Source organism: Acinonyx jubatus, chromosome B4 (genome assembly GCF_027475565.1).
Source record: "Acinonyx jubatus isolate Ajub_Pintada_27869175 chromosome B4, VMU_Ajub_asm_v1.0, whole genome shotgun sequence".
NCBI lineage: Eukaryota > Metazoa > Chordata > Mammalia > Carnivora > Felidae > Acinonyx > Acinonyx jubatus.
In genome coordinates, this window is record NC_069387.1 from 52,820,479 (window position 1) to 52,836,312 (window position 15,834).

At 34.5% G+C, this 15,834-nt stretch overlaps 1 protein-coding gene across 3 annotated transcripts in view; it reads left to right on the plus strand.

Moving 5' to 3' along the window:
- LOC106977174 (solute carrier organic anion transporter family member 1B3) overlaps nt 1-15,834 on the plus strand; it is a 69,556-nt gene that overhangs the window by 698 nt on the left and 53,024 nt on the right. Inside the window, exons 1-3 of one of the 3 annotated variants that reach the window (XM_053225930.1) lie at nt 155-229; nt 4,293-4,423; nt 5,422-5,471. In XM_053225930.1, the coding sequence (XP_053081905.1) occupies nt 4,405-4,423; nt 5,422-5,471 (69 nt within the window). In that variant the 5' untranslated portion in view covers nt 155-229; nt 4,293-4,404. Of the gene's footprint in view, nt 1-154; nt 230-4,292; nt 4,424-5,421; nt 5,491-15,834 lie in introns of those variants that run through there. The other 2 variants (XM_015074673.3, XM_053225931.1) reach the window with 2 other exon arrangements.

Consider the following 15,834-nt stretch of genomic DNA (forward strand, 5'->3'; position numbering starts at 1 on the left):
AAATATTAGTTCCCTTCTCCAATTCAGGAAGGTGGCTATTCTTAATAGACTATTGTGACTGCAAAAGTGAGGTAGAAAATGAAGAAAATCCTTCATAAAAGGTCTAAAAAGTTAATAAATTTGTTTTCTCTTTTTTTCCTCCTCGGTTCCATAGGTATACAGTAGAGACTGGGTCACCTGGCTTGCACTGCTTTTTTATGATCTCTCTAACAGTAAAAGCTTGACACAGGTAAGGAGAGGCTAGTGAGATTCTGCCCTCCACTCCAGCCCAATCAAATGAGGCAGAACTGGGCTGTTCTGTTGAAGAAAGAATGGCAGTGCTGTGTCTGAATGTCTGTGGTTCTGTCCCAGAAACATATTGTGTCCCCAAAGTGTATTTAAATGTCAGTTGTTTGGGGCCCTGAGGGGAAAAAAAAAGTGTCCAGAGAAAAGTAAGTTAAATTCTCCAATCAGGTTTAAAATGCCATGATGAAGTAAAAAGTGTGGTGGTAAGAGTCAAACCTAAATTGATACTCCAACTCCGTTATTACTTTGAGGTTACCCATTACAATTCAGTCTTTCTCAGACATGAGGGGGGGATGTCCTACATTTCCCACTTTTTTGCTATTTTTTCTTGGTATCTAGGAGAGAGGTATGGAATTGTAATCTATCTGAGAAAGTTGTAGAAATAACAGGGAAAAGTAATGACTGTGTTACAAGTTATAAGCAGCAGAGTGAGAAAGGTTTTTTTCAATTGGGAGTAACTGGGAAAATATCTAACAAGAGTGATTTGGGGCAGAATTACAATGAAAAGGTGAGGAAGAACATTACAGGTTAAGAAGAAACATAGGGCAGAGCGTTCTAGGGACACTTGGTTCCATATGGGTGTAGGTGCTAATGGATGTGTTGGGAAATGAGACTAAAAACAAGGGCTGGGTTTAGTTTGTAAAGAATCTCAAATAGGAAGTGTGAATTTTATTCTGTATGATACAGGGGACCTCTGAAAGACTCTGAAGACGGATATGATAGAAATAAAATAAGAAATCATAATTTAATCAAATGCAATAAACAGGGCTAGACTGCAATAAAGAATACTTGTTCACAGGGCTCCTGGGTGACTCAGTTGGTTAAGTGTCCAGCACTTGATTTTGGCTCAGGTCAGGATCTCAGGGTCATTGGGGAGCCTGCTTGAGATTCTCTCTGCCTCTCTTCCCCTCCCCTGCTCACTCGCTCTCTCTAAAAAAAAATTAAAGAAAAAGAAAAAAGAAAAAGAATACTTGTTCAGTAGCCAAAAAACAAAGCACAACAAACAGAACTAAAGCTATAGGGTGTATATACACATCATAAATCATTCAAAGAGATTTTCAGTAATAGATTTAAGTGGAAAAAATGACTTCCTAACCATTTAAATTCTGGGGAAAGATACAGAAAAAGGTATTCATGAAAAATATAACAGGAAATTTATCAAAGGGCTGGTTATGACTTTGGGGTCCCTAACTACTGATTTCTTCCTCATTCTTCTCCACTTAGTAACTGAAAAGGTATAGGCATGTTTGGAGCACATGCAAAAAAAGTGGAATAACTAGGATTTACTTAGATGTACATAGACGTGGGTTTTTGCATTGATGCATATGTTTACATACACATGATAATATCTTCAGATATTTATCACTTCTACAGTTATACATTATCTATTAAATTGGCATTACATATATTCATTGTCTTTATAATATAAGGACTCAATAAATCCTGATTGAATAAATTAATAAAATACATAGTTGATCCTCATTATTCATGGATTCAGTATTTGTGAACTTGCCTTCTCACAAAAATTTATTTGTAACCCCAAAATCAATACTAATGTTCTTTATGGTCATCCATAAACTTGTCCAGAGTGGCAAAAAATCTGAGTTGTCCAAAACACACGGTCCCAGCTGAAGTCAGACAAATGTGGCTCTGCCTTCTTTTTTTAGCTCTCATGTTCTAAACAAGTGTTCTTTTCACAGTTTATTTAGAGCCATAATTTTTCACTTTTGTACTTTTTTTTTGATGATTTTGCTGTTTAAACAGCTCCCAAGTATAGTGCTGAAGTGTGGGCCAGTGTTCCTAAGTGCAAGAAGGACGTGATGCACATGATGGAAAGAATATATGAGTTACATAGGCATCCCTCAGGCATGAGCAAGACAGTGCTATTGGCCACAAACTTAAAATTAATGGATCAACAATATACATTAAATAAGATATCTTTAAACAAAAGCACACATGAAACAAGGTTATAAATTGATTGGTTGATGAAAATGATGTGGCCAGAGATACACGGACATCTAACCCTCTATTAGGAACAATGTTCAGGTCTTGCTGTTTGCATCAACTTTATAGAACACAAGTACTGCAAATAATGAGAATCCACTGCACATATGACATATTTTAAATATATTGTATAATTATAGCCCTATTAATTATCATATATCTATGCTTATGTGTGTTTCTATATATAAATATCTTAGATACATAAGTATGTATTATGCAGATATGTATAAACAAGAATACATTTTCTAAACCTCAGCAAAGAACTCACTGTTCCATATAAAAGAGCAAATCTAAGGAACAAGTTGACTCATTTTACAGTCTTTAAAGTAGAGGCTTAATAAAATAAGTCAATCAGAGAAAGATACATACCATATGATTTTACTTATATGGAGAATTTAAGAAACAAAGCAAATGAGCAAAGAGAGAGAGAGAGAGAGAGAGAAACCCAGAAACAGACTTTTTAACTATAGAGAACAAACTGATGGTTACCAGAGGGGAGATGGGTGGGGGGAAATGGGTTAAATAGGTGATGGGGATTAAGAAGTATATTTATGATGAGCAATGGGTGTTGTATGGAATTATTAAATCACTATGTATTACACCTGAAACTAATTATTACACTGTGCTGACTGGAATTTAAATAAAAACTCAAAAAATTAAAATTAAAATAGAGGTTTAACAATTTACAAAATTATAATTTATCTTGCATTTTGACCTCAAAACTCATAAGAATTTATCTTACACATAAATAAAATGACGTGTTAAAAAAATTTTCTAGGGATGCCTGGGTGGCTCAGTCGGTTAAGCGACGACTTCAGCTCAGGTCATGATCTCGCGGTCTGTGAGTTCGAGCCCCGCGTGGGGCTCTGTGCTGACAGCTCAGAGGCTGGAGCCTGTTTCAGATTCTGTGTGTGTGTCTCTCTCTCTGACCCTCCCGCATTCATGATCTATCTCTCGCTGCCTCACAAATTAATCAACGTTAAAAATTTTTTTAAAAAAAATTTCTAGTATGAAATATTCAGACACTAAATGTTTATCAACATGTAACTAGATATATTATGGACAATAGGATAACTACAACCATAAAGAAACTGAAAAAAGTCATTTATTAATATAAAGTAGCACAAAAAGGTAGAGAGCAGTGTTAACGGTATGCCACCATCTGTGTTAAAAAAGGAAGCTATTATGTATTTAATTAAAAATGCATATCACATTTCTGGATAATGTTCACTGAGAACTGGTTAAATTAGTCCTCAGAATAAGAGACTGGATGTTGGGTAGACAAGGGCTACAGAAAGATTCTTTCATATACGTCTTTTTGATGTTTTGTACTTTCAAATACATATATTTTACATACATGCAACTGCATACATTTTATCTTCAAAAGTAAATGAACAAAATAAAAATAAAGTAGGGTTGTGATAGTGGTAGGTCAAGCATGGCCAGAGTCTCTCTGAGAGGTACTCTTTAACAAGTCCATCTCGACCTGCATTTCATACCTGGTTCCTGAGGTATCTCTTCCATGAAACCTTCTTAGGTCACTCTAATTACAATTCCTTACGTTATTTTTCTGTCTACCCATTTTGACTGTCTACTATGTACAAGGCACGGTTTGACCCTTTGTAAAACTATAAAGATGGATTAAATATATATTTGCCTACCTAAATTTTATAATGGAGATATGTGAAACATTTAAATTTTTCTTTCAGTACTTTAAATTTTTGATCTCATCTAGTGTATGATCTATACTATTCATTTGTTGTTTCAAATTATTTTCAGAAATTTATCTTCCCAATCAAATTATAATCCCTGGAAATTAGGACTCTGTGTGTGCATGTGTTTCCCCCTTACTTTGGTGTCTAACATTTGCCTAGTGCTCTGGACATTGAAGACCCCGAATGAGTATTAGTGGGTTTATCTATTGATTAATGTCAGCCTTACAGCATATTTCTGAATTATATATTGTCGAAGTGAAATAAGTTATCCTTTTTCTCCCTGAATAGGTGGTCGTTTCAAACCAAGCATCAACTACAATTGAAAACACTCAATGATGGACCCAAATCAACATTTGAAAAAGACAGCAGAGACAACACCTTCAGAGAAAAGGGAAACTAGATGCTGCAATGGATTCAGGGTAGAAAGAATTTCATGTTTCCAAATTAAAACAAGTGAAGGGGGAATTTTTTAAAAAAAAACCACAGCCAGTTTTTAAAAAGAATATTTCATTTCAAATTAGCATTTTTAATGAAAGCATACACTAAAATATTAATAGAATGATCTATATCATGATTTAAATGAGTCTTTAAATCTGAAAAAAGGAATTTCTTAGTGATACTACCACTGGCTAAGAGTTTGTTAATGTTAAAAATTTAGAAGTCTTTTGATTTAGAAATCTTCTCTTTGGTACTTGATGGACCAAAAGATATTTATAGATGTCATTAAAATAAGTCACTATATAATGAATAATATATAAATATATTCTTAGAATTGACTTATAAGCAATGGATTATTTAGTCTTGTGAATCACTTTGCAGTCTTGACCTATTAATTTTTTTTCTTTTAGAGAAAGGCATTTTTCATTCTAATAATTTAAATAACAGAGTATGGTGGAAAAGAGATTTGTAGTAATAATCGAAAGACGTCCAAACACCTAGTTACTAACTACTAACTTAGGACAGCCATTTAATTTTTTCGCATGCAAGTTACTGAAAATAATAATCTTGTGTTTTGATTTTGTCTTAAAACTATGAGACATTAAACGGTAGACTGTATTGGGATTTTCATAGAATAAAGTACTCCCTGAGCACAGTGGTGAAGAAACAAAGATTGAGGAAAATTGAGAAGTTTGCCTAAATTCATCTAGCTTGTAAATCAAAAACCTTTAAACCCACGTCAAAGCCTTTAAACTCCTGTAGAGAAGTTTTGAAGAAATAAAAAAAATAATAATAATCATGGCTGCCTTTTATCAATATTTTGAATTTTTTTTTGTTTTTTGTTTTTTTGTTTTTTTTTTTACTCACCGATGTAGTCTTAATTGCTGAATAAGGACTACAGAAGTCAGACTCAATTGCAATAATGTTATGTAAGGCCCCTTTTAACTTTGTCCAGAGAACATGTTTTGTTTGTTTTCAGATATTACTGATAAAGTCTGTTCTGATGAAATATTTGAACAGCAGTCACAGGTAAAAGGTAGTGGTAAATGTAAGTCTAAGGGTAATATGGTGTGCTGGGCTGTTTCTGCTTCTTTTTATTTATTTTTATTTTTATTTTTTAATATGAAATTTATTGTCAAATTGGTTTCCATGCACCACCAGTGCTCATCCCAACAGGTGCCCTCCTCAATACCCATCACCCACCCTACTCTCCCTCCCACCCCCCATCAACACTCAGTTTATTCTCAGTATTTAAGAGTCTCTTATGGTTTGGCTCCCCCTTCTCTAACCTTTTTTTTTTTTGTTTTTCCCCTCCCCGATGATCTTCTGTTAAGTTTCTCAGTATCCACATAAGAGTGAAGGAATATGGTATCTGTCTTTCTTTGTATGTCTTATTTCACTGAGCATAGCACTCTCCAGTTCTATCCACATTGCTACAAAAGGCCATATTTCATTCTTTCTCATTGCCACATAGTACTCCATTGTGTATATAACCACAATTTCTTTATCCATTCATCAGTTGATGGACATTTAGGCTCTTTCTGTAATTTGGCTATTGTTGAAAGTGCTGCCATAAACATTGGGGTACAAGTGCCCCTATGCATAAGCACTCCTGTATCCCTTGGGTAAATTCCTAGCAGTGCTATTGCTGGGTCATAGGGTAGATCTATTTTTAATTTTTTGAGGAACCTCCACACTGTTTTCCAGGGCGGCTGCACCAGTTTGCATTCCCACAAACAGTGCAAGAGAGTTCCCATTTCTCCACATCCTCTCCACCATCTATAGTCTTCCAATTTGTTCATTTTAGCCACTATGACTGGTGTGAAGTGGTATCTGAGTGTGGTTTTGATTTGTATTTCCCTGATGAGAAGCTATGTTGAGCATCTTTTCATGTGCCTGTTGGCCATCTGGATGTCTTTTTTAGAGAAGTGTCTATTCATGTTTTCTGCCCATTTCTTCACTAGATTATTTGTTTTTTGGGTGTGGAGTTTGGTGAGCTCTTTATAGATTTTGGATACTAGCCCTTTGTCCGATATGTCATTTGCAAAATCTTTTCCCATTCCATTGGTTGCCTTTTAGTTTTGTTGATTATTTCCTTTGCATTGCAGAAGCTTTTTATCTTGATGAGGTCCCAATAGTTCATTTTACTTTTAATTCCCTTGCCTTTGGGAATGTGTCAAGTAAGAAATTTCTGCGGCTGAGGTCAGAGAGGTTTTTTTCCTGCTTTCTCCTCTAGGGTTTTGAGTTTATTTTTGTGAATGGTGTAAGAAAGTGGTCTAGTTTCATTCTTCCGCATGTTGCTGTCCAGTTCTCCCAGCACCATTTGTTAAAGTATGTTGAAAACTATAGAAAGCTTATGAAGGAAATTGAAGAAGATAGAAAGAAATGGAAAAACATTCTATGCTCATGGATTGGAAGAATAAATATTGTTAAAATGTCAATACTACCCAAAGCTATCTATACATGCAATGCAATCCCAATCAATATTGCACCAGCATTCTTCTCGAAGCAGAACAAGCAATCCTAAAATTTGTATGGAACCACAAAAGACCCCAAATAGCCAAAGTAATTTTGAAGAAGAAGACCAAAGCAGGAGGCATCACAATCCCAGACTTTAGCCTCTTCTACAAAGCTGTAATCATCAAGAGAGCATGGTATTGGCACAAAAACAGACACATAGACCAATGGAATAGAATAGAGACTTCAGAATTAGACCCAGAAAAGTATGGCCAACTAATCTTTGACAAAGCAGGAAAGGATATCCAATGGAAAAAAAAAAATCTCTCTGCTTCTTTTTAACATTGTTACAGTAATTTCATTTGCATATGCATAGTAAAGTGACAACAATCTGGCTGAAACAATTAAAATTGCTAGAACAGTCCCTTGCAGCATATTTGGAGAGGAGCTAGAAGTTAGAAAGTTTTTGTGTGTAATATATATTAATTGCAGTCTAATAATCTAGACCAGAGAGCAATAATAACAATAGAAGCTAACATTTATTGAGCACATATTATATGCCAGACTCTGTTCTAGTGTTATATTTCTTTTAGTAGGTTTATTCCTTACCAAAATTCCATCAGCCAGATGCTATTATCTCTCTTTTACAGATGAACAAACTTAGATACAGAGAGGGCAAATGAATACTTCTCAGTCCCAAAGCTGGTAAGTGGTGGAGCCACGGTCTGAACTTAGGCAGTCTGATTCCAAATCCCATGCTCCCAATTCTATTCCACATTTCTGAAGTAACTATAGCTTTCCATAATATTAGACCCCTTACGATGTTCTGGTAGGTAGGGATTTATAAGTAGGCTATTTAATCATCTTCCTCATTTTATATTTTCAAATATTCACCTTCAGACCAACTATTTTCAGTATCAGGCAACCATAGGATTCTTACACTTGTTTATGTGCATGGGCACACACATTTACACATATTATTGGCATGTATATACAAACTCAGAGATGTATAAAAGTGCAAATAGATAATAGGTTTTTAAAAATAAAAACAACATAATTTGATTCTTTCATCCCCCTTTTCCTCAATTTTTGGACTAAACCAACCACATCATGTATATTTTCATCATATATATACATATATATATATATATATATTCTTCATCTTTACACTTGATATTTCTGTGTTTCAGATTTCTTATACTTTTATGTTACAATAAAATTTCAAGACAAGAAATAGTAATGCATCATCATCAAAACCCATATATAATAGGACAAAAGTAAAGGTCCCCCCTCTTTGCCTTCATTCCTACTCACCCTCCAAAAATAACCAGAATAACCATCCCTTATGTAATCATCAGTGGTATTCATATCCTGTGTTTCCTCTGACTCACTTTTCACATTGGCCTTTAGCCTTATTAGCCTTTTTTCTATTCATCAAAAATGCTGAGCAAACTTCTGACTTGGAGAAGTTTGCACTTGTTTTCCCATCTGAACATTCTATTTCCAGATACCTTGCTCCTTCATTTTATTCACATTTCTATTTAAACATTACCTCATCCTTGACCACCCTGTATAAAATACCCTTAGTTATTCATAACACTTTGATAAGATTTATTTTTTTCAAAGCAATATCACCACCTGACACTGACACACAAACACACATATGTATATGTGTGTGTGCATACATATGTCCTTAATGGCTCAAAAAAATAAATGTGTTAGAGTTCTCTCATAATCTTAAAGTCCTGATGTTCAGAAGTCTGAAATGAGTCACAATGTACTAAAGTCAAGGTGTTAGCAGGGCTGTGTTCGTTTCTGGAGTCTAGGGGGAAAAGCCACTTCCTTGCCTTTTCCAGCTTCTAGAGGCTGCCCAAAGTTTGTGGCTAGGCTCTCTTTCATATGGAAAGCTCATGGTCAGTCAAGTAATTCTCACACTGCATCACATGAACACTGACTGTTAGGCCTCTCTCTTCCACATTTAAAAGACCCTTGTGATCCCATTGGGTTAACCAGGATAATTTAGGATAATCTCTTTAAGGTCATCTGATTAACAAGTTTAATTACATTTGCAACCTTAATACCTCCTTTCCATGTTACATAATATATTCATAGATAGGCAGAATAACAGCCCTCAAAGAAAGATGTCTAGGTCCTAATCTCCAAAACTTGTGAAAAAAATATATATAGTTTGTGTATGTACTTATTTATTTATATATGTGTGTGTGTGTGTGTGTGTGTGTATATACACACACTGTATATTATATATGTTTAATATACTTATATATTTAATATATTTATATATTTAGCTTTGGTACATTGTATGTTTCTAGTAATTTATTCATATCCTTTAAGTTACCCAGTTTGTTGGTGTATACCTTTTCATATTAGTTTCTAATGATCCTTTTTATTTCTATGGCATCAATTATAATGTATTTTTTTATCATTTCTGATTTTATTTATTTGAGTGTGCTTTTTTTTTTAATCTAAGGGTTTGTCAATTTTTTACTCTTTTAAAATAACCAACTTACCAATTTTTCCTATTGTTTTCTTATGTTATTTATTATTTCTGTTCTACCTTTTGTTATTTCCATCCTTCTGCTAACTTTGGTCTTAGTTTGTTCTTTTTCTAGCTCATTGACATGTGAAGTTAGATGGTTTATTTGAGGTCTTTCCTCCTTCTTTTAACTTGGGTGCTTATCACTATGAACGTCTCTCAATACTACTTTTGCTGCATTCCATAATTTTTGGTACATTGTGTTTTCGTTTTTGTTTGTTTTGAGGTATTTTCAATTTTTTGTTTGAATTCTTCTTTGACCCATTTTTATTTGAGGACGTGTTGTTTAATTTCACATATTTGTGAATTTTCCAATTTTCTTTCTGCTGTCGATTTCTAGCTTTATTCTATTGTGGGGGGAAAAGATACTCTATATGTTTTCAATCTTTAATTTGTTAAGGATTTTTATGACCTAACATGTGATATATCTTGGAAAAAGATATGTGTACACTTAACACAAATGTATATTTTGTTGTTGTTAGGTAGAATGTCCTATATATGTTGTTCAGGTTCATTTGGTTTATAGTATCATTCAAGTTCTCTATTTCTTTACTGATCTTCTATCCAGATGTTCTATCCATTATGTAAAATGAGGTATTAAAGGCTCCTACTATTACTGTATTGCCATATATTTTCCTGCTATATTGTATATATTTCTGTTCTGTTTTGTCAATGTTTGCTTTATATATTTAGGCATTCTGATGTTGGAGATATCTATATCTATATCTATATCTATATCTATATCTATATCTATATCTATATCTATCTATCTATATCTATATATATCTATATATAGATGTATTTATATATAATAATATATATATAAATACATATATAATAGTTATATCTTCCTGGTCATTTGACACTTTTATCATTATATAATGTCTTTTTGTGCTTCTTGTGACATTTTTATTTAAGTTCTATTTTGCCTGACATCAGTGCAACCATTCCTGTTCTCCTTTGGTTACCAATTGCATGAAATCGCTTCTTCCATCACCTCATTTTCAGCCTATATGTGTCCGTAAATCTAAAGTGAGTTTCTTGTAAACAGGGCAGAGTGGAGTCTTGTTTCTCTTTTTTATACATTCAGCCACTTTATGTCTTTTGTTTGGGGAGTTTAATCCATTTACACTTAAAGTAATTATTGATAGAAATGATTTACTATTGCTAAAGTATTGTTTTCTGTTAGTCTTATAAAAGTATACGTCAGAGATATTTAGGCTTTGGTTCCAGACCACCCCAATAAAGCAACAGTCACAGTAAAGGGAGCCAAGTGATTTTTTTTGGTTTCTTAGTGCACACAAGTTAGGTTTACACTACAATGTAGTTTAAGTGTGCAATAGCATTATGTCAAAAAAACACAACAATAATGTACATACCTTAACTAAAAAAATACTTTATTGCTAAAAAATGTTAACCAGAAATTTATAATCTTTTTGCTGGTGGAGGGTCTTGCCCCAAAGTTCATGGCTGTTGAAAGATCAGGGTGGTAGTTACTAAAGGTTGGGACAGCTATGGCAATTCCTTTTTTAAAAATGCTCATTTATTTATTTTGGGAGACAGAGAGAGAGAAAGTGACTGAGAGAGAATGAGCAGGGGGAGGGGCAGGGAAAGAGGGGTGGTGGGGAGAGACAATCCCAACCAGGCTCTGTGCTGACAGCCCCAGTAGGGTTCGAACTCACAAACTGTGGGATCATGACCTGAGCTGAAATCAAGAGTCAGATGCTTAACTGAGTGAGCCACCCAGGTGCCCCGTGCTGTGGCAACTTCTTAAAATAAGACACAGCAAAGTTTGCTACATTGATTGACTCTTCCTTTTGCAATTTCTCTGTAGCATGAAATGTTGTTTGATAGCATTTCACCCACAGTAGAACTTCTTTCAGAATCGGAGTTAATCCTCTCAAACCCTGTTCCTGCTTTATCAGCTAAGTTGATGTAATAGTCTAAATTGTTCATTGTCATTTCAACAATCTTCATAGCATCTTCACCAGGAGTAGATTCCATCTAAAGAAACTAACTTTCTTTGTTTATCCACAAGAAGCAACTCCTCTTCCATTAAAGTTTGATCAGGAGATTACAACAATTCAGTGAAACCTTCAGGCTCCACTTCCAAGTCCAGTTCTCTTGCTATTTCTACTACATCTGCAATTAGTTTCTCCTGAAGTCTTAAACCCTCAAAGTCATCCAAGATGGTTGAAATCAACTTTATCTATACTCCTGCTAATATTGATATTTTGACTCCTTCCCATGAATCATGAGTATTTCTAATGGCATCAGAATGGTGAATCCTTTCCAGAGGTTTTCAATTAACCTAGATCCATCAAAAGAATGACTATCTATGGCAGCTCTAGCCTTATGAAATGTGTTTGGTAAATAGTAAGACTTGAAAGTAGAAATTACTCCTTGATCTATGGGCTGCAGAATGGATGCTGTGTTAACAGGCTTGAAACAACGTTACAATAATAATATCAAAGGTCACTGATCACAGATCACCTTATTAAATATAGTAATAATGAAAAAAAGTTTGAAATATTGCAAGAATTATCCAAATGTGACACAGAAACATGAAGTGAGAAAATGCTGATGGAAAAATGATGCTAATAAACTTGCTTGCCACAAACCTTCCATTTGTAAAATGCACAACATCTGCAAAGCACAATGAAGTGAAAGCTCAATATAATGAGGTATGCCTATAGTTCTTTTATCTGTTTTTTTCAGTCTTGTCTTTCCTTGTGTTTTGTTATTTTTTAAAATTGATATGCTTTGATTCCTTTCTCTCTCTCTCTTTTTAAAAAGTTCATTTGTTTTGAGAGCATGCACAAGTGGGGGAGGGTCAAAGAGAAAGGGAAAGAGGGAGAATCTTCCACACTATCAGTGCAGAACCCAACATGGGTCTCAAACCCAAGAACCGTGAGATCGTGACCTGAGCTGAAATCGGGAGTAGGACACTTAATCGACTGAGCCACCCAGGTGCCCCTCTCTTTTTCTTTTGTGTAAATTCTATAGGAATTGTGTGTGTGTGTGTGTGTGTGTGTGTGTGTGTGTGTGTGTGTGTGGTTAAATTGGTGTTTACATAAAATATCTATAGTTATACCATTATGTTAAACTGATAACAACTTATGTTTAATAGCACACAAAAACTCAACATTTTAACTCCCTCACCTACTTTATGCTGTTGTTGTCACATTTTGCATCTATTTATATTGTGTACCTTTTAAATATTTTAGTTACAGTTATTTAAAAATATTTTTGTCTCTCAACTTCTTTATTAGAATTATCAGTGAATTTATTCACCACTATTATAGTAATAATTATAGTAATACGGTGTTCTGTATTTGTTAATGTACATACCTTACAGTTTCATATTTTCTTATGCTATCCTGTTGCTGCTTCACATAATTTAGTTTCAACTAAAAGAATTCTCTTGAGCATTTCTTGTAAGGGAGGTCTAGTCTTGATAAACTCCTTCAGTTTTTGTCTGGGAAAGTCTTTATCTCTCCTGCACTTTTGAAGGAGAGTTTTGCCAGGTATAGTATTCTTAATTGGCAGGGTTTTTTTTTTCTTTCTGCACTTTAAACATTTTGTCCCATTCCCACTGGCCCTCAAGGTCTTCATAAAATCTGATATTCATCTTTTTGGGGTTCCCTTGTATGTAACAAGTTGCCTTTCTCTTGATTCTTTAAAAATTCTCTCTTTATTTTTGACTTTTGACAACTCGATTATCATGTGGATTGGTGTGAATTTCTTTGAAATTAACTTATTTGTGTTTTTGGCCTTCCTAAATCTGGATGTTGTGTCCTTCCCCAGTTTGGGAAGTTTTTTATTATTTCTTTGAATAAGCTTTCTGGTCTTTTTTCTCTCTCTTCTCCTTCTGAGACTTTCATACATATATGTATATTGTTCTGCTAGATGGTGCCCTCTAAGTCTCTTAAGCTTTCTTTGCTCCTTTTCATTCTTTTCTATTTTTATTATTTGGACTGAATTGCTTCCAAAGACCTATCTTCAAGTTTGCTGATCCTTTCTTCTGCTTGATCTAGTCTTATACTGAATCCTTGTCATGAATATTTTAGTTTGGTTAGTGTATTCTTCAGCTTTATGATTTCTGTTTGACATTTTATTATAGTTTCTATCTCTAAGAATGTTGAAATTCTCACTTTGCTCATACATTGTTTTCTTGACCTCAGTGAGCATCTTCATGAGTCATTTGCATTCACTGTCAGTGAATGATCAAACTCTATTTCATTTTGGTCAGTTTCTGGAGATTTATCTTGCTCCTTTGTTTGGAACATTTTTGCTGGATTCTTCATTTTCATTGATTCTCTGTGTTGACTGTATATTAGACAAAGCAGTCATATCTCCTAGTCTTCACATACTGGCTTCACAAAGAGAAGACCCCCACTAATAAGCTCAGCCAGTTTCTGGAGTCCTCTACCAATTTTACCTTTGAGAAGCTGAGAACTGGGGATTTGTTCTTACATGCTTACACTGTGCTGAGCAGGGAAGAGGATCTATTGTGTCTACCAGTCCTTACTGGTATCTGTGTTCTCCCCCAAAGTGGCTAGACTATTCTGGATCTATCAGAGCTCTAAGACTGGTAACACAGAAGCCAGTCCTCTAGAAAAAAAAAACCCTTGGAAAAAAATGGAATGCTGAATGTATAAGTCAACTTTCTTTCTCCCCTGGGAGAGGCTTGGGGCTAGGGATCTCATCCTGATCATATGGTGCTATGTCAGTGCAGGGACTCTGGTGAGAGGGTATCCTAAATTTCCCAAGCAGCTTCTGTGAATCTGGTTTCACATTCTCCATGTGTGCAGAAGCTGTTCAACTTGTTTCTGGATTTCTCACAAAGGGAATTTTTCTGTGAAAATCTACTTCACTATCTTGCTGATGTACCCCCTTATTGATTTTTGTTTATATGTTTGGGAGCTATGAAGTACATTATTTTTTAACTGTTTCTCCTCCTCACTCCTCCTTCTCCTCCTCCTCCTCCTCCTCCTTTCTTCTATTTAGAGAGAGCATAAGCAAGGGAGAGGGGCAGGGAGAGAGGATGTTAAGCAGGTATTATGCTCAGCGTGGAGCCCAACAGGGGGCTTGATCCCATGACCTTGGGATCATGACCTGAGCTCAAACCAAGAGTCAGATGCTCAACTGACTGAGCCAGCCAGCCACCCCTTAACTGTTTTACCTTCTAAGTAGATATATACCTATATTAATATATAGAAACCTCCTCTATCCCTGATAATGTTTCTTTAAGTATACTTTGGCTAATATTATTATGGCTAAGAGAGTTTTTATTTAGTAACTGTGCCTTCTCTCTCTTTACTATGATCAGAATTTCCTCATGATTTAGGGGCATCTTTTATAAAAAGGGTACAGTTGGATATTGTTTTTAAAAAGCAAAACTAAAATATTTGTGTCCATTTACATGTATTGTATGTGTTGATATATTTGGAGTGTTTATATTAGCTTATACCAATTTATCCTAATTTATATGCTCCTTTTAATGTTTTCTTATACTTTTTAATTGATATATTATCTTTTTCCATAACAATGCAAACCCAAAGGCATGTTCCCTATCCTTGGATGTGTCTCCTTATCCTCTATCATACTGATACTCTTTGGATCTTAAATCTAAAATTTTAATTTTTAGATATCATAACTATTTTTCCTCCTTTCCTATTTTTGTTCTTATTTTTCTAAATACAATAACAAAATTTACCATGTAAATTTATCCATCTTATTTTACAAATTCATGCATCATCTCCTGGTTCTGGTTCTCCTTTTATTTAAGGAAATCTTCCCAAATTTTTTTCTTTTTTCTTTTTTATAATGTTTATTTATTTTTGAAAGAGAGACAGAGTGACTGGGGGAGAGAGAGAGGCATAGACTCTGAAGCAGGCTTCAAGCTCTGAGCTGCCAGCACAGAACCTGATGTGGGGCTCAAACTCATGAACTCTGAGATCATGACCTGAGTTGAAGTTGATGCTTAACTAACCCAGCCACCCAGGCACCTCTTTCCATACTGTTTCTAATGTGGGTCTCTATGTGCCAAATTTTTTGAAAACTTATATGCATAAGAACATATATCTTTATAGTTGATTGGCCATTTGGACAAATGTAAAATTCTAGGTTCAGTGTTCTTTTATTTCAGTACTTAAAAAAATATTATTCTTTGCATCTGTTTTGTGGTTTTGGGTTTTTTTTTATTTGTTTATTTGTTTTTATACCCACTCTTGCTATTTAAAAGCGATGTGCTATCTCTCCTGGAAGACTTCAAATTTTTCTTTACTGTTAATATTCTTAAATTTCAATCCACTGTGCCTAGTTTTCTCATATACATGCATGGGTTCTTCCTTATTACCCTTTTTGGATATTCTGTTG